The sequence below is a fragment of the Callorhinchus milii genome, unplaced genomic scaffold, assembly GCF_018977255.1.
Source record: "Callorhinchus milii isolate IMCB2004 unplaced genomic scaffold, IMCB_Cmil_1.0 Scaffold12, whole genome shotgun sequence".
NCBI classification, from domain to species: Eukaryota; Metazoa; Chordata; class Chondrichthyes; order Chimaeriformes; family Callorhinchidae; genus Callorhinchus; species Callorhinchus milii.
In genome coordinates, this window is record NW_024704753.1 from 191,331 (window position 1) to 209,275 (window position 17,945).

The 17,945-nt window shown below is 44.6% G+C and overlaps 3 protein-coding genes and 2 non-coding genes across 6 annotated transcripts; 1 reads left to right on the plus strand and 4 right to left on the minus strand.

Annotated features, from left to right (window-relative positions):
• Positions 1-26: 26 nt before the first annotated feature.
• On the minus strand, positions 27-2,134 carry spcs1 (signal peptidase complex subunit 1). The gene is made up of 5 exons (XM_042339448.1): positions 2,024-2,134; positions 1,904-1,949; positions 995-1,054; positions 829-915; positions 27-214 (listed from the first exon to the last, which is right to left on the minus strand). Exons 2-5 carry the CDS (start codon positions 1,937-1,939, stop codon positions 98-100), a joined length of 300 nt encoding a protein of 99 aa, XP_042195382.1. The 5' UTR covers positions 1,940-1,949; positions 2,024-2,134; the 3' UTR covers positions 27-97.
• Positions 2,135-2,273: 139 nt separating this feature from the next.
• glt8d1 (glycosyltransferase 8 domain containing 1) lies at positions 2,274-8,876 on the plus strand. Its single transcript, XM_007908861.2, has 10 exons — positions 2,274-2,370; positions 2,822-2,859; positions 3,806-3,904; positions 4,787-4,994; positions 5,100-5,214; positions 5,435-5,519; positions 5,636-5,748; positions 6,585-6,751; positions 6,993-7,105; positions 7,653-8,876. Exons 2-10 carry the CDS (start codon positions 2,844-2,846, stop codon positions 7,853-7,855), a joined length of 1,119 nt encoding a protein of 372 aa, XP_007907052.1. The 5' UTR covers positions 2,274-2,370; positions 2,822-2,843; the 3' UTR covers positions 7,856-8,876.
• Positions 8,868-17,925, minus strand: gnl3 (guanine nucleotide binding protein-like 3 (nucleolar)). 2 transcript variants are annotated; one of them, XM_007908860.2, is made up of 15 exons: positions 17,844-17,925; positions 17,695-17,753; positions 16,368-16,505; positions 16,120-16,233; positions 15,939-16,019; positions 14,701-14,833; positions 14,382-14,485; positions 12,997-13,135; positions 12,215-12,302; positions 11,806-11,983; positions 11,052-11,194; positions 10,682-10,818; positions 10,112-10,251; positions 9,574-9,673; positions 8,868-9,152 (listed from the first exon to the last, which is right to left on the minus strand). In XM_007908860.2, the coding sequence occupies exons 1-15, from the start codon at positions 17,854-17,856 to the stop codon at positions 9,034-9,036; spliced, it is 1,686 nt and encodes a 561-aa protein (XP_007907051.2). In that variant the 5' UTR covers positions 17,857-17,925; the 3' UTR covers positions 8,868-9,033.
• LOC121849987 lies at positions 11,638-11,709 on the minus strand. Its single transcript, XR_006085442.1, has one exon. It is a non-coding gene; the product is annotated as a small nucleolar RNA SNORD19 (small nucleolar RNA).
• On the minus strand, positions 12,091-12,165 carry LOC121849986. Its single transcript, XR_006085441.1, has one exon. It is a non-coding gene; the product is annotated as a small nucleolar RNA SNORD19 (small nucleolar RNA).
• Positions 17,926-17,945: the final 20 nt, after the last annotated feature.

A 17,945-nucleotide genomic window follows, 5' to 3' on the forward strand; every position in this document is an offset into this window, starting at 1 on the left:
ATCATTAATGTGATTCACTGAAATACTTTCTCATTCAATAATCTTTATTATTCATGAATAAGGTAAATGTCAGAGTATACAGATAATTTGTGGTGTCTTATTTGTGTTTTTTTGATTTCTTAACGCTCTCAGTTTGCTTCTTGTCTTCTACCTCTTGCTCTGGCTGCCAATTCAGAGGGTTCTTACGATACATCGGCCACGGGGGGAGAGTCAGCTGAAAGACGAGGTAAAGGGTTTGGGATTTTCATGTAAAAATACAAACTGTATTTAGAACAAAAGTTAGTATTTCTAAACACAGATGGTGTGGCCCACAGCACCTCACCATAAGATTAACTGCAGAAGCCTGCATTTACGCTTGGGGAGCTTGCACCATGTGGTTTCGAATGAGAAAACAAAGCTTATTCACAACATTTTCTATAAAATTAAAACTAAGGATTTTTTTTCTAAAAACAGGAAATGAATTAACAACATTACATTTGTATAGCGCCTTTCAAATCGCGAGGACGTCCCAAGGCGCTGGATAGAGTACAACATTTGGTGCCTTGCGCAGTGCCTGGGCCAGTTCTCTCTCCAGAAGACAATCATTTATGTGGTGTTAAGTTCTACAGACAATGGCAGCCTCCTTAAGCTGTTTGGGTGTGGATGTGTGTGTGGGGAGGGGATGGGTGATATTCAATTAAACCTGTTCATAATTCAACAATTTTGCACTGAGCCAGCTGATCATGAATGAAACATGAAAAAAGTCACATACAACCGCTGTAACCCTGAGTTACACATTAATATACATGTTACATTTGCTTAAGATGTATTGTTTGACTCTGAACTTACCAAGCATGAAATTGCAAAACCGGCCAACACAATGTAAACCGTCCATCCAAACTGTTCGACAATGTAGCCATAAATGAAGCCAATTACCTAGAAAAACTAGAGACTGTAAAATCCATTCAAAGTTGAAACAGAATCACAGGAATCAACTGAAAGCCCAATTTCTTACCGCAGCTGCTACAATCACACGTTGGAAGGTTTGCTCTGCTGATTGTTGACCCTTGTAGTCCTGCAACAACAAATGGAGAATAACTGATTAAAGCTACAATGAAGAATTTAAATCAATTTGGAGTACACCATCTTCCATCAACAGTTCACCTTGTTGGATGTCAAATGCCCAACTAATGTCTATCTTCCTTGAGGAGGAGATAAGTTGGGTCTCTTTAGAGCTGAAATGGCTCTAAGTTGACATGTTTGGCAACAGAATGCCAAAATTGAGTCAACCCTCTCGCGGTCTCCAGTCCAGTTCCTGAGCCAGATGGATCTGTAGTATTCCAGGGCACTGCTGATGACAGCACAACCACCACCATGATGATGGGTTTCCACATGTGTCAGACACTCAGATGACCGTTTTACACAATGCTATTTAATTGCAAATACTAATATTAAAATGGCCATTAACACGGAAAGATGACAGATCCATTCCTTTGTTTACATATTAAATCTGGAAGCGCTCACCGCCTGTGACCGGGGAAGTGGCTCCTGGAGTTTGTTCTAAAGGAAATTAGTTGCAGATTTTAAACTTTTGCTTTAAATCACTTACGTTTTAAAACAACTAAACGTTAGGATTGACCATATTGTACGATTACACTCCGTTATAAACTATCTGCTCCGCTGGCTCTGCGCAAAGGATGGTCAACTGTGGCCGTTATGAGGTCAGTGACCCCCTAGTAACCTGCCCCCAGCAACCTCCCCTATCAGCCTCCCTGGCAACCAGCCCCTAGTAACCAGCCCCTAGTAACCTCCCTGGCAACCAGCCCCTGGTAACCGCCCGCAACTCCGGGGCCCAGTGGAGCCTGAGGCCCACCAGCGCCGCCCCCGGGGGAACACGTCACTTGTTTGAGCTGCTGGACCTCACCATGTGGGTGGCCACGGCCTTGAGGAAAGGAAACATGTCTCCCGGCCTGTGGGACACTGACCACCGCTCCCCTCGGCTCCGGCCTGTGGGTCACTGACCACCGCTCCCCTCGGCTCCGGCCTGTGGGACACTGACCACCGCTCCCCTCGGCTCCGGCCTGTGGGTCACTGACTGACAATGGCTTCCGCTCGGCGCCTGCGCTGGGACGAGGCCGTATCAAAGCCCCTGTGCTGCGCTGCCCGCACACCGCCTGCACACAGGCCCCTCTCCCACCGCAACAGCAGATCAGTCAGTAAAGCAATCAACGCGCTGCGCAATAATAAGGGCCTTTGGTGATGTGTGTGTGTGTGTCGGCCTGTGTGGGCGGGGGCGAGAGACACCGGGAGACCCAGACACACAGGCAGGTGGAGGCCACCCATCCCGTGTGCTGAGGTGGCGGTTAGTGGCCGAGGACCCCAGTAGTTCAGGTAAACTCCGCAAATCACCGCAACACCGCCCCCCCTCCGCCGCCCCCCCACCGCTCCCCCGCAACACCCGCCCCCCCCACCGCTCCCCCGCAACACCCGCCCCCCCACCGCTCCCCCGCAACACCCGCCCCCCCCACCGCTCCCACCGCAACCCGCTCCCACCGCAACACCCGCCCCCCCCACCGCTCCCCCGCAACACCGCCCCCCTCCGCCGCCCCCCCACCCGCAACACCCGCCCCCCCACCGCTCCCCCGCAACACCCGCCCCCCCACCGCTCCCCCGCAACACCCGCCCCCCCCCCCCCCCCGCTCTGCTCCGCTGCACACACACTGCGGCTGATCTCCCGCTAACACTATTGGCGATTCCCTGTGTATAACCGTTATTGCTCAGGACGAGGATTCTCTCTTCAGAGGAGAAAGATTTTCAAATGTTTGTTTGTTTCATTCTGTAGATTTGGAGCCTGTGAACAAGACATGTCACTGCGCAAAGGTAAGCGCGGCCCGAGGTCCTCGCGGGGACCGCGGGGAGACCAGACCGCAGCCGTGGGGAGTCAGTTTTACTGGGAGGAAAGTCTTGGCCGAGACGCGCCACAGTTGATGCTGACACGTGAAGGGGTGGAAACACCAGCGAATAGTAAACCTGTGGAACAGGCCGTAACGTAGGGAGACGGTGGAAGCGGAAAGTGTTGTTTGTTTCAAGAACAAATTATACAGATTTCTGCTGGAAAATAATATCTCGAGTCCTGTAGCTCAGTGGTTAGAGCTCGTCTCGCAAGCGAGAGAGAGACCTGGGTTTGATTCCCGGCAGGGGGTGAAACCTTGAGCAAGTTTCTTTACTCCACACGCCTGATAATAATCCCTCAAGGAAAAAAATGATAAAATTGGTCACTCAATCCACGACTGTTTGTGGAACATTGCTGTGCGCAATTGACTGCCGCATTTCGTCCACAAATATACAATCAATTCACTTTACAGTATCAAAAGCAGAAGTGGCCGGGAACACTCAGCAGGTCAGGCAGCATCTGTGGAGAAAGGAAAGTGAGTCAACGTTACGGGTCCACGACCCTTCGTCAGATACTTCATCAGACTGTTCTGACAAAGGGTCGTGGATCCGAAATGTTGACTCACTTTCCTTATTCCACAGATGCTGCCTGACCTGCTGAGTGTTCCCAGCCACTTCTGTTTTTGATACTGTAAAGTGAATTGACTGTCTATTTGTGGGCGAAACGCGGCAGTCAATTGCTTTATAGTTTGGAACACAACATGTCAAGTGACTGTCAGGATAGTGGAAGGCAAACCAGGTGGACTTTGGTCTTTTGTCTAGCAAATTCTTAAGATTGACCATGCATAACTTTGTCCTGACAGGAAAAAATCAGTTTAAATAAGAAGTGAAATCTACTTTTTTTTATAATTAAGTCTTTTTTGTTGTTTTCCAGTTAATATCCTGGTAATCCTGCTTGCTGCGATTGTATTTCTGATAGTGTTGCACCACAATCTAATTGGTGTAAGTGACCTCTTGAGCAAGGAAAGTTCAGGTAAAATGCTTCAGCATTTAATGTCATCTTTTATCTATCCCTACTCAGTGAGCTGTTTGTAATGCTACGTGGTAAACAATGTGACCAGACTTGAGCTATGTGTCTAGCTGTGTACATGTGAAATTGCCATTTAAGCAGGCACTTCTCTTCAGGAGAGAGGGAGAATAATAGTATTAATAAAAACGTATCTAGAAGACCTAAATGTACCTGCACAGACCCAATGGTCAGAACTCGGGGTGGGGGGTGGTCAGGACAGCTGCTCTTCATCACTTGCTGAAAGGTGCTGGTTGTTACTGGGTGAGAACAACAACAACAAAATTACATTTGTATAGCCCTTTCTCGTCGGGAGAATGTCCCAAGGTGCTGGACAATCAGTGTTTCGGACCCGAGCTAGTGGTCAGAATTGGAGAGGGTATAGGTCAGGGGGCAAGGAAGGTGAACAAAGGCACAGTTGAAGAGAAGGGTCTTGAGAAGGATCTTGAAGGACACCGGAACCCCTGTACGCCTGTGATTAGTCTGGTAATCTAGTCTAATGATGAAGGTTTTAAGATTAGAGACTAGATTCTGCCAATCCAGTATAGTACTGGGGGAGTGCTGCTTCCTTCAGATGGCCTGCCATGTACGGTACAATAATGACCAAAGTCCTGTCTGCCTGTTTAGATGAATATTAAAGATCCCGTGGCACTCTTTGAAAAGAGAGTTTCTCCAGGTGTCCTGGCCAACAATCTCTCCAAGTAGAATTTCCTCCATGGCTGTGTGCAAATTGGCTGCTGCCTGGGCTACAAAATACACATTACACAGTAAAATCTTGTGAAGTGCCTTGACACACCTCCCAGTAACGTGCCAATTTGACATTCACTGTACGCCTGTGATTTCCCACAGATTCGCTTGGTGGCCTGGGACTGGATAATTTTCACAGCCATGGAGATGATCGAAGCGAGAGAAGTGATGAAGAGATTGCCATTGTAATGCCGGCTGTGGAGGAGCGGCTGGGAGGTGTGATAGCAGCAATGAACAGTATATATAGTAATAGCAAGTCCAATGTCGTCTTCCATTTAGTCACTACAAACACCACTGTTGGCCATTTGAGGTAAATGTCATGTTTATGTGATGTGTAGGCAGACTTGGTTCATGTTCTGCATTGTTTAATTTGACATCAGTATTAACCCATTAATAACTTTCTCATTGCTCTAAGATCATGGCTTCAGATAGAAGAGCTGAAGGGGATAAAGTACAAAATTCTTGAGTTCAACACTAGTGTATTGGACGGGAAAGTACCGATTGGAGGGGATGAGACAAACCTGAAGCCAGTAAGTACCTGCTTGTCCCATCTGTGACTTGTCAGGGTCTAGTTCACAATTGTCAAGTATCTAATTGTTTTTTAAATGTCGTATTTGATTCTGCTCAATGACCATTTATGGTGACATGTTTCATGTCCTAATAATGTTGTATTTTATTGCTACAAAATCAAATGCTAATTTCCCTTTTCCTTTGATCATGTCTCCTATTCTGCCTCCTTGTTATTTGTAGTTGATGTTTGCAAGGTATTACCTCCCCACCCTGGTGCCCGGGCTGCAGAAAGCCATCTACCTGGATGATGATGTCATTATACAAGGTAAGCACCAGCCCGGCATCTCCAGGTTGTTTTGACGGTAATGTAAATATTTTGTTTAAAAATGTCCATGTTTTTTATTAAGAGTTGAGGCTGACTGTATCTATCCCTTCCTGCAGGAGACATCCGTGAGCTTTATGAGACTGAACTGAAGGTGGGCTATGCTGCAGCCTTTTCTGAAGATTGCGATTCTGTATCTTCCAAGGTGATGGTGAGAGGTGCTGGGAGTCAGGTACTACACTCTTCCGAACCTCTTCTGCTGTTGGGAACCTCTACCTTATGTCCTGCATTGGTGGTGGTGGTACTGGGAGGGTAGGGGTTATAATGGAAATGTGATTTAGGGTTTGGCGGACTTCAGATGAAGGTCAAACATTCGCAGTAAAAATGTGAGTGTTTCCAGTTTCCAGTGGCCAGAATTCACTGTAAACAGTACCCTGAAAGTTTATATTTATCATTCACTCTCTCTGCTTCCACTTCTCCCACCTCCTTATGTATATGCTCAAGCATTGTCTGGATTGTAATAGTGTGCTAGCATGGCGCAGTGGTAGCACTCTCATCTCTTGAGTCCGAAGGCATTCAGATGGACGTTAAAGATCCCATGGCACTGTTCAAAAAGAGAAGGGAGTTTCTCCTGGTGTTTTGACCAACACTTCCCCAAATAAAACGCTCCATGGCTGTTGTAGGATATTGCTGTGGTCAATTGGCTGACATGTTTCACCCACAAAATACAGTCACTACGTTTTACAGTATATCCTGTGAAGCGCTTTGAGGTGTCTCGATGATATGTTGAGGCACGATACCAAATGCAGGGATAATTACTAAATGCAGTGTGTGGCATGATGCAGATTCACGTCTCTGGAGGACAACAACAACAAAATTACATTTATAGAGCGCCTTTCACGTAGGGAGGACGTCTCAAAGTGCTGACAATCAAAAACAGCACCGAGGCCGAGTCTGTGGTCGGTGATTGGCCAAAGCTCATTGATGCAGAACAGGAATAAGACTAAATAGGAAGAAATGAAGCTCAAACATTTTGTAAATTGCTTTGCTCCAAATTTTGTTTTGCAGAACACGTATTTGGGCTTCCTCGATTATAAAAAGGAAACAATCCGAAAACTTGGGATTAAAGCTGGGACGTGCTCCTTCAACCCCGGTGTGTTTGTAGCTAATCTGACAGAGTGGCGGCAGCAGAACATCACACAGCAGCTGGAAAAGTGGATGGAGATAAATGTGGAGTGAGTGTCGGTTATCACATCTTGCTGATGAGAGAATTGTTTGCGATTTGCTTTGCAAGTCTCCTGCAACACCTTGGCTCCAGAAACTGGGCAATTGATAACATTCTGTTGCTATAGCAACAGTAAATTGCTTCATAGCTTTAAAGCGGAGGTGGCCAGCAACCACATTGAGTAGGTCACCCTGAAGGGATGGAAGAAATATGTTATTACCTGTTAGCAAAGCTGAGTTTTCTTGTGGCAGGGAGACTGTATACAATGGAGCCCTGGTGGGCGGAAGTCCCACTCCACCCCTGCTCATTGTGTTCTACAAAAAGCACTCTTCCATCGCTCCCCTCTGGCACATCAGGCACTTGGGTAAGTTCTAGCTGTTGTGATATTTGGTTTGTACCAACTATTTCCTGGATAACTGGCACTTAGCTGTATGGCCAGACTATGGTTGCCATCAGCCTACAGTGCTCTGGCTAGTCAACACCTCTGGGAGGTCAGTACCTCCGGGCTGCTCCATGTCTCCCGCCCGACCCGCCCTACCATCGACTGGACTTTCAGCCTCTCTGCACCCACACTCTGAAATTCCATCCCACAGTCCCTTGGCCTCGCTTCCTCCCTTGCCTCCTTCAAGGCTGGTCTCAAGACCCTTCTCTTCCATTTAGTCTTTGGTCTCCCACCTCTCTGCCTTCCCTCACCCCTACACCACCCCTCCCCCATCCTCGGGCCCCGACACCTGACTGTTCAGCGCTTTGGGTTGTCCTCCCAACATGAGAGGTGTTCTATAAATGTCAGTTTGTTGTTGTTGGGGCAGGGCAGCAGCTCTGGTCAAAGCATTTGACATTTTTTCACAATACTCATCATGCAGTGATGACATGACTAATGTTGATCTGCTAACAGACGTTTTGTTTTGAAGGCTCGAACATTGGAACGCGATATTCCTCTCACTTTGTTAGAGCTGCCAAGTTGCTGCACTGGAACGGACGATTCAAACCCTGGGGCCGCGTCTCATCCTATGGTGATATTTGGGACAAATGGTACGTTCCAGATCCAACGGGAAAATTTCATCCAGTACGACGCCATGCGGAGGACAGCAAAAACCTGGTGTCTAACCAGTGACAGGGTTTGTACACCACTCAGTAATGGACACACCACTCAGCAATTCACACCGATGTACTTCCAAGGACACCCTTTACGTGCCTACAATTTGTCTCGGCTGGATTATGTCTTAGGTGAAGCCATCATTCAGGAATACTGTGAAAATGCTGAAATATCAAGTGCACGATTATTATTATATTGTTCTTGGGGCTTTTAATAATGTTGTTTTCAATATAAGCTGTCCAGGAAACCTGCAGACAGCACTCACATTTTGTAAAGCATTTTGTCCCAATACTGTACATTATAGCCTGCATACTTAATGGTTTCAAGTTAGTTTGTTGTAAAACTATATTGTTCAAACTGGAGAACAATGTCAGAAAATAATCAGGTTTCCCTTTCTATTGAAACCTTCAACTAAGAAAAGGCTTGTAATGGAGAGCAGTTTAATATTATCTCCCTACAGATTCCCCAGACAATATTGTAATCAGTCTCACTGGTTCCTAGTACTAGTTTGTGAAGTTGAGATTAAAAATTTATGACCCAATGTCATTTTAATGTATTACTGGAAAGCAGTATTTTTCCCTCTTAGCAACAGGATTCTTCGGTTAGGTTTATTGACTCCAGCTGAAGGACTAGCAGTAACATACCCCAAATTAACAGGAAGGACAGGAATGATAAGTAGGTGCACTCCAATCTTCAAAGCTATAAAAGCACAAATTGTATTGTTAAGTCACTTTTAATTTGTGCCACATTCCTCCTGAAGGTAATTAATGTGTGCTGTGTGGGAAACCATCTTCACCCACTAGTTTCAATTATGTGTTTAGTTGTACATCACAGGTTAGTATGTTATTGAGACAAGGTTGCAAATTGTGATTTAAAGCAAGTCTACTATAAAATGTCTTCTTCATGTCACAGCATCTTACTCTCCATCACTGCTTTAGCCACAATTGTTCCAGTATCAGTGTGTAACCATCTGACCCGATGCCATTTGGGTTGAATGTTGAGATTTTACCAAAATAAAGTGAACCACTAATTCCATAAAGAAGGTATTTTAATGTCTGGCAATAACACATTTTATAATTACATTTATGATATACATATCAGCATTTAACATTTCTTCAAAACTCCAAAATATAGAGTAGCTAGTTTACAGCAGTGTGATCCTGGTGCTCAGACACAGCAAGTCCCAGAGGCAGTCACTAGGCAGAATCCAATGATATTGTAGCACTGGCAACATAATCAGTATTGAAGTCGTATGTATCATCTTCGTGACTTTCACACGCGAGATCCAGACTCTGCACAGTTACACTGGACTTTGCTGAAAGACAAATGGAAGCAGTAATTATATTGACACAAGAAGGCAATCTTTGAAAAAGCAAATTAAGGATGAATCCAAACAATTAATTCAATATATACTGGAGCCAATTATCCACCTTGATAGAGATCGTCTTCTTTGTGGATAAGTGAACAGTGCAGATAATTGGTCACTATGCATAATCCAGATGCCATTATGTCCCTTGTAACCTCATGTGCAACTGGTTTTTGTTTTGCTAGAATCTGACAGGCCTGAGTCCGTTTCTCCCTCAGACCTTGATACAGACAAGTGGATAGTTGGCATATCAATGAAAGATGTTCTATTCAGGTATGAGTAAGTCAGCCTCAAATGTTTCCTCACGAGAAAGTACAGTGCCATAAAGCTAAAATCAGACACAATTTAAACAAAACTTTCATTTACTGACCTGGCTTCTGTAGCCTTTTCTTCCTGGGATCTCCTGCACCCGGTCGCTTCACTGGTTCGACGTTTGTGTTTGTGGTTTGATCTTGTTCAGCATCTTCATCCTAGAGGAATAGTAAAGTCAATCTTTATATGCAATACGCAGTCACTATACTTCAGTAAATTCCTGTGAAGTGCTTTCAGGCATCTCAGTGATCAGATGATGCTAGGAAAGGCTTATATTTTAAAACTCAGGTGACTTGGTTTCAAACTAAAGTTTCTCCTCTTTCCCCTCCACCCAGGACATTGGGGTTCAAGCTCTAATTCATAACTTGACATAGCAATCAGCTGTGTGTCCTGCACACCTCTGTTGGCTCCCAGCACATTACTGTTCATTCACAAAGATTTCTATCAATGTCTAACCCTAATCAGGTAGCAAAGCCATTTTTTTAATGTGTTTACAATTTTTTCTTCCAAGACAATTCACTTGGAGACTAATTATGAACATACAATCTTAATAACATGCGGCCAGGCTGAAATTCACCTAGTGACATGCTGCTCACCCCACACACTTCATCTTCAGTCTTTTCCTCTATTACATCATCATCATCCATTTCTTCTATGTCATTCTCCTCAGTTATTCCGAGTGTCAGCCCTGCAGACTGGAAAACTAAACTACTGGCTTTGGTGGGGCATCGAACATCTGGGGAGAAACAAATAATGTAATTTGTTGGCTTTACGCATGGACATAATGTGCATCGTCTTTGTGAGAGGAGCCAGATATTAAACACACCTAAAGCTATCCGCTAACCGGGACCATGACAATGTGGCAGCATCTACATGGCCAGGACAGCCCTCAGGACAGAGGGTTTGGGCTGCACTCAGTCACTGAAAAACAAACACACTCTTGAGGGCAATTTGGTGGCAGCAGGAAAGCGGAATAATTGAAACCCTCGTGTATCAAGTATGTAATGAGCCGCCCAGTGTCCCTCCTCATTATAGACGTCTGCCTCTTTCCTGGGATATGGAGGCAGAACTGTATTTGAAGAACAAGGAAGACATTACTAAAAGGCAAGTTATCTTATTGTTTCCCACCTTGTGTACATTACCCACCTCATGCAATGAATGTTTACCTTGAAGTGTCGTTTTATTGTCTTTGGCTAGTTCTTCTGCGCTGAAGCCTTGTCTGGCCTCCTCCACAGTTTGACTGTTGATATGAGCAGGCAGTTGATGCATCACTGGAGGACATGTGTAGTAACTAACCTTGGACCTTAATTGGGAGATAGAACAGATTATTTTACAATTCTTTGTAATGTATGATAAGGCTTGAATTAATTGACTTTCATTTTTTCCTAAATTAATAAAAGTCTTTTCGTCAACTGCGCCCCTTCCCTTGCTGTTATTGCACAGCTGTTTGTCAGTGCTTCGGGACGTCCCGCTGTGAAATGTGCCACATACAGGTCAATGTGTCCTGTGTAGCTAGGTACAGGATAGCTGATTTACCCCGTCCAATCACATAGAATCTGCCGTGCTGCTGCAGCTGTGTCTGGGTCCCCGCCTTTCTTCAGCAGACCCCGTTTACGAGCCAACAAGGTCAGAAACTCCAGTGAGTTGCGAAAGTCTGAGACGTTGTATTGCAGCATGATCTGGAGGACAGGAAGTCCATATACACAAGTTAGCCACCTCATCAGACAAACAACTACAACAATTCAGCCATTAATATTAACTCAGAAATAGACGAGCAGAGATTAAAGGGAAGATCATAACTGAAGATGCTTCAATATTAATGAGAAACACATTAGCAACACTTCCTCTCTCTAAATGCACAGCGAAACACCTACCTCGGGAAAATACCATAGATTCAAGCCTCAGGGTTGAAAAAATGAAAAACTGGCTCGATAGAGACTCGATATAGCTGCATTTTGAACATGGCTTCTCTAGTGAGTGAGCAAGTACAGAGGTGGCACAAGGAGCCCCAGATCAGGAGTGAGTGTTGCTGATGTGCATGGCTTAATCTCCACAACATGAGACATTCACACACACCACAAGCTTTAACTGGTTAGAATTTACTAGCTGAAACTCTTACGTGAAGGCGAGTGAGATCAGAGTTGGATCTTTAGCGGTCACAGAAACTCAGAAATATTATGTTTCCTCATTTCTCACTCAAACTGTCTCTGTTGCTCAGTTGGGATTCACTTGGCTAATGATAAGGATGTAATGTGTCAGGAGGCTGTGTTCTAGCCGTGGGTGTAGTTACCTGCTGCTTCTCACAGTGTTTCAGGATAGGATCTGCCAAAGTGGTCGAGTGCTGCAGTGTCTCCACGTCCATGACCTCCCTTAGAGACAGGGCCAGGGCAGAGTTTGACGGAGAAGCAATGATACTTGGACTGTCCAACATCTTGACCTGTTTATTGATGTGAACCTCCTGCATAGATCTACACACAAAACATTTGCATGGTGAGTATGTAAGGGAAACCCTCATGCCAAGATAACTGCTTTAATACAAGCACCTCCCCAAAGTATCTGCTTCTGAAGTCTAGTGTTGCGGAGTGAGATCAGAGTTGGATCTTTAGCAGTCACAGAAAATCAGACTGTGATAGAATTCTCCTCACTTCTCAATGCAGCAGCACTTCCCCAGTGTAGCCCCTTTACTCAGTTCCACTTACTTTGTTAGGCCTCTCGTCTGACCCGCAGGACAAGCCCTAATCTTTTTCATGCTGTTGATTAAGCTGCTTTTCCCCACATTCGGGAACCCTGAAAAACAAATGTTTGGCTATAAGCTGAATACACTAACCTACACTGGGTACATCAGATTTAGGCTGTTACGTCCTCCTGATGTGAAAGGTGCTATACAAATGTAATTTTTGTTTGTTATATTGCCAGTTCTATTTGAATCCCTAGTTAGTCTCAGCCAATTCTTTTCCATTGACCACTTGCGTCACAGCCTGGCTCAGCAGCACATGCTCTGGGTCAGAAAGCAATGGGTTTGAGCCCCACATTGAGATGTTTGAGTTCACAGATTAGGCTGACACTCCAGCAGAGAACTGGGAGAAACTGCTTTGTCAAAGGTGCCATTTTTCAGTAAAACACTAAAATCCAGGTTAATCCAAATTCATTGCTCATCAACTTCATGCCTATATGTTAGACTTTGCTGGGTTAAACGGCTGTTTTGTTTGCCTACAAAACAGTGACTACGCTAGTTACCTGCGAAGTACTTTAAAAGCACAAGGTCTTTCTTCACCAAAGCCAATCCCTGCTACTCACTTACCAATGTAACAAGCCTTGTCTCATCAAAATGCTGAGCAGATCAGATGAGACAAGTTTGGAAGCGAGACTTACTCTACATACAATGCTAATGCTGATCATGTTACAGGCAACCATTAATGGTACAAGTGTACACAGTTGCTCATTTCAACATGAGAATTTCCTTCCCAAATGCAGGACTCACCTACGACACCAACTCTGATGGATTTCTCAGCCTCGTGGCAGTAACCGGTGAGCAACTTGAGAAGTGTTTCATCTCCAGTACAGGTACGAACCTGCGATATCGCTGTGTGAGAGGAATGCTTGTTTAACCTTTTTTCCTGCTGTTTGAACAAACCATTAGAATTAGAAGTTGCAATATAGAAAGGTTAGCAGCACAAAGTCAACCCAGAAACTGAACTAAAAATGTTGTAATTACATTTCACATCTAAAGGCTTATTGTTACTGCCGCATCCACAAAAACTGCTTTTGATAATTTGCCAAATTCCTATTTGGGATAATTTAAAGCAGATAAATATCTTTAAAGGGCAGACTATGGTTTGAAACTAGCACTATAGAGTATAATTTGTTGTTGAAACACAGTACAGACAAAGCCAAACTCTAAAGTTATAGTTTCCTTAGTCTGGCCTTCAGTTAAATCAACCTTTTATATAAACACTGAATTAAAAATTTAAATCAACTGGCGAAATCAGCGTTGGATCTTCCTCTTCACTTGGGAGTCAGAGATGTAGAAACTTTTCATCAGTTTTCAGCCAGTTCTGTAAAGTTGTGCATCAGCCTTCCACAGTGATAACACTTTCACCTCTGAGCCAGAAGGTAATAATAATAATCCTTGCATTTGAGATGGCGCCTTGACACATCGAGACATCTCAAAGAGCTTCACAGAATATACTGTAAAGTGAATGGACTGTATTGTATATATTGTGGGCGAAATGCAGCAGCCAATTGCGCACAACAGTGTGGATTGAGTGACCAAATTATTATTTGGTTCCCCGGAAAAGCGATCCACCAATCGACTAACAACCGACCGGGATCCTACTTAATACTAGGTAAACAGAGGTGTATGGAATAAGGAAACTTGCCTAAAAGATTTTGCCCCACCCGCGAATTGAACCTCGGTCCTCTCGCTTGCTCTAACCAATAAGCTACAGGACTCCATGAGGTTGTGGGTTCAAGCCTGTCAGGATTTGGAATTGCATAGTCTAAGATGACGCACCAATGCAGAGCTGAGGGAAGGGGTGTTGGATGTCCTTTGGATGTGATGTTAAACTGAGGTCCCACCTGTCCGTTCAGGTTGATGTTAAAGATCCCATGGTGCTATTTGCAAAGAAAAGGGAGTTTCTCCCGGTGTCCTGGCCAACAATCCCCAAAATAAAATCAGTCTTTCACTTCATGGCTGTGTTGTGGGACATTGCTGTGTGCAAACTGGCTGCCGTGCTTTGCCCACAGCGAATCCACTTTAAAGTATATCCTGTGAAATGTATTGGGATGTTTTGACAATGTGATAAGGCACTGTTTCAAATGCGACGATTATTATCATGCCAGACTGGAGCGGCCTTGGGAACATACCTTGGTGCTATCTGGTAGCTGCGTCGATGATTTGAAGGCCACAGTAGGAAACTCGTTCATCAGATACTGTAACCATTTCTCCACATTCACCTTTGGCACCAGATCTAAACAGTGAGGCAAGGTTACACATTTCAGTGTTAATGTAAAATTGAATTCAGTGTTTATGTAAAGCTTGACTTTGCTGTAAAAGTATCTATGTTTCAACCCATAGTCTGCCTTTTAAACACGTTTATTTGATTTAAATCATCTTAAATAGGGATGCTCCAAATCCAATCAGTGCTGTGTTTGACTCAATGCTTTGCCAATAAATGCCTTTTACCGATTTTGTTCAACACGAAGACCAGCTTCTTCCCCTCCGAGCACAGGAACGCTTGTTCCACCTCTGGGCACCGGCAGCCGAGAGGGTCCCTGGCATCCAGCACGAGAAGCAGCACATCTGAGGTGTCAATCACCTGCCAGGCCACACAAGACAATCAAACATCTCCTACACTTCCACACCAAGGAACCATCTCTAGCCTATGTTCTTACGTTAGAAAGGAATTCATATTAATCTGAGTCAATGCTTCATCATGTTGTTGAAAAGTTTCAAAGCTCTTCACAGGATTTACTGTATAGTAGTAAAGTGTAGTGACTATTTATAAGTATACACAGCAGCTAATTTGCAGAAAGAAATGTTCCACAAATATTCATGAGGTGAATAACCAATTACAGTAAAACTCACGTAAGTCGTATTAGTCGGGACCATAACATTTAATATGACTTGCGCGAAGACTGAGTTACAGGCAAATTTATATAAGTCATATAAAATCTGATTTAATCAATAATCTACCCTGCGCATGTGTAATACACTACAGCCAGTAAGTGCTCTTGTGGTGACGGGTGAAGACTAGGATTCCCGTGATTCAATGCTTCCTGATCCGTTGCCTTATGCGCACCTACCGGCAAGCCATGGAATCGCATTGAATCGTGGGAAATGGAGTGCTTCTGCACACGCGACGATGGAGATCAAGACAACCCGGTTCAATGCAGCCGGCTGGTAAGTGCACACGCATTGACGGGTCAGGACGTCGTTTCCCGCCATTCATTGCAGCCGGTAAGTGCAAGAGTAATGGAGGATAGGGGAGCGGCGTTAGGAGGTGATAAATACGACTAGTACAAATACATTTAAGGGGTCTTGATAGGAAACTGAATGGGACTCAGGTAGATGTACGACTTTGACGATTATACAATTTATAAAGAGTTTTACTGTATTTTTAACAAGGGATTGTTCGCCAGGGCCCTGGGATAAACTCCATTATCTTTTAAAATTGTCTACGGGATCTTTACTGTCCACCTGAGCAAGCAGACAGGCCCAAACATTTCACCTGAAGGAGGGCGAGAGTGACAATGCTCCAGCGCTGTGCTGGAGAGTCGGCGTATTATGATGAGATTGAAAAGTTTTCAAATTTATAAATGTGAGTAACTATGTTAGCTTAGGCTGAAAAAATATCCAGCCTTTGTCAGACTCCTATTACTGTCAGTGCGAGGAGCATGGGACTACATTAAATGTATACTTACTTTATTCAGCTCTCTGCACAAACATTTCCTTCTGTTTTTATCTTCTATTTTGGGTGATTTCTTCTCTGGTTGTGAAGCAGCCTTCTGCCAAAATAGGAATTGTACAGATTTCTCTCTAACACAGTTGAGCAAAGCTGATTGGTATGCAGGAAACAGTAATGTTACACAGGACAACTGGCACCTTAGCACGTTTCTTCTCCAATCTCACTGGATCTTTCTTTGTAGCTTCAAGTTTCCTTTTCTTCGCGGATTCCTTCTGCCTGGCTTCCTTCTGCTTCAGTTTAAGCTCCTCAAGCTAAAGGATCGACCAAGGAAAGCAGTAAGCTCTATAAATAAAATCACCAATTGTAACTTTGTAAAACATAGTTTATTCTAAAGTAAAAATGCTTCAGCCATATGTAGTGGTTTCACCGCACACACTTTACTCACTTGCTGCTTCCTTTGCTCAGCCTCGCGGAGAATTGCCTCCTTAAATGGGGCTGAGTTGGGGACCCCCGGGTCACGGCGTGACTTTCTCGGCCCGTGTTTCTTTGCTTCTTTCCGAACTTTCCGCTTATGCTCCCGGACCTGAACAACAGCAACAACAACAAATTACAATTGCATGGCGCCTTTCATGTTGGGAGGACGTGCCAAGGCTGGGACAGTCAGGAATTTGGAGCCAAGCTGTTGGTTGGGATCGGGAGGGTCGGCATAGGAGGGTGAGCCAAGCCGCTGCAAAAGAGGAGGGTCTTGAGACAGGCCTTGAAGAGGCAAGAGAGGAAGCAAAGTGAAGGGACTTTAGGATGAAGTTCCAATGGGTGGGGGATTAGAGGCTGAACAGTGAATTACACAGTTTTTTTACTGTACAGCAGCTGGAGCCACAATTAATTAGGTTATTAAAGAGTTATTTTGTTGCTTTTGTATTTATAGTTGTAAAACCAAACATATTAAATTCTCTCTGGTTTTGCCCAGGGTGAGGAAACCAGAGAGAATTAAACTTTTTGGTTTTAGAAAATCAAAAGCAACAAAATAATGTTGAACTTGTATTTAAAAAAATCTCTAAAGTTATAACAGTTTCCTTAGTCTGGCCTTCAGTTAAATCAACCTTTTATATAAACACTGAATTAAAAATTTAAATCAACTGGCGAAATCAGCGTTGGATCTTCCTCTTCACTTGGGAGTCAGAGATGTAGAAACTTTTCATCAGTTTTCAGCCAGTTCTGTAAAGCTGTGCATCAGCCTTCCACAGTGATAACACTTTCACCTCTGAGCCAGAAGGTAATAATAATAATCCTTGCATTTGAGATGGCGCCTTGTCACATCGAGACATCTCAAAGAGCTTCACAGTATATCCTTTAAAGTGTAGTGACTGTGTATTTTGTGAGCAAAAATTGTGCATAGCAGTGTTCCACAAACAGTGGATTAAATGATCAAAATTATTATTTTTATTTATTTATGAAGTAATGTATTACTCCCGGAAAAGCGATCCGCCAATGGACCAACGCAGGTTCGCACTTACTGCCCAGAACACGTGAAGGAAAGTCCGGGAGCGCGAGGGGAGAGCGCTGACGCTGAGCTGCAGCGCTGTACAATCGGGTCATTAAAGATTATTTCGTTGCTTCTGTATCGTAAAACCAAAAAAAACATTAAATTCTCTGTGGTTTTGTCCTGTGAAGCGCTTTGAGAGTCTGGAAGACGCGATGAGGCGCTGTACCGGAGGCCCCGATCACCACTCGAGCTCAGGCTTTGTCACGAGCTCAGGCCCGAGGCCGCTCACCTTCCGCTGGATCTTGAAGCGTTTGTGGCAGCTCAGCCGCTTACTGGCCTTCCTCAGCTCTGCGGGGAGAGAAGGGGGTTAGTGGCGGGGCCGGGCCGGGCCGGGGGGCGGGGCGGGGGCTCTCGGCGGGTCGCGGACGCGGGACTCACTCGGTCGTTTCATTCTCGCTGCTCCTTCACCGCGTGTCCGTCTTCCCGCAGCGCGGACTGAGCCGCGGGTTTGCGACAGTTGGTTTGCAGCAGTGAGAAGAG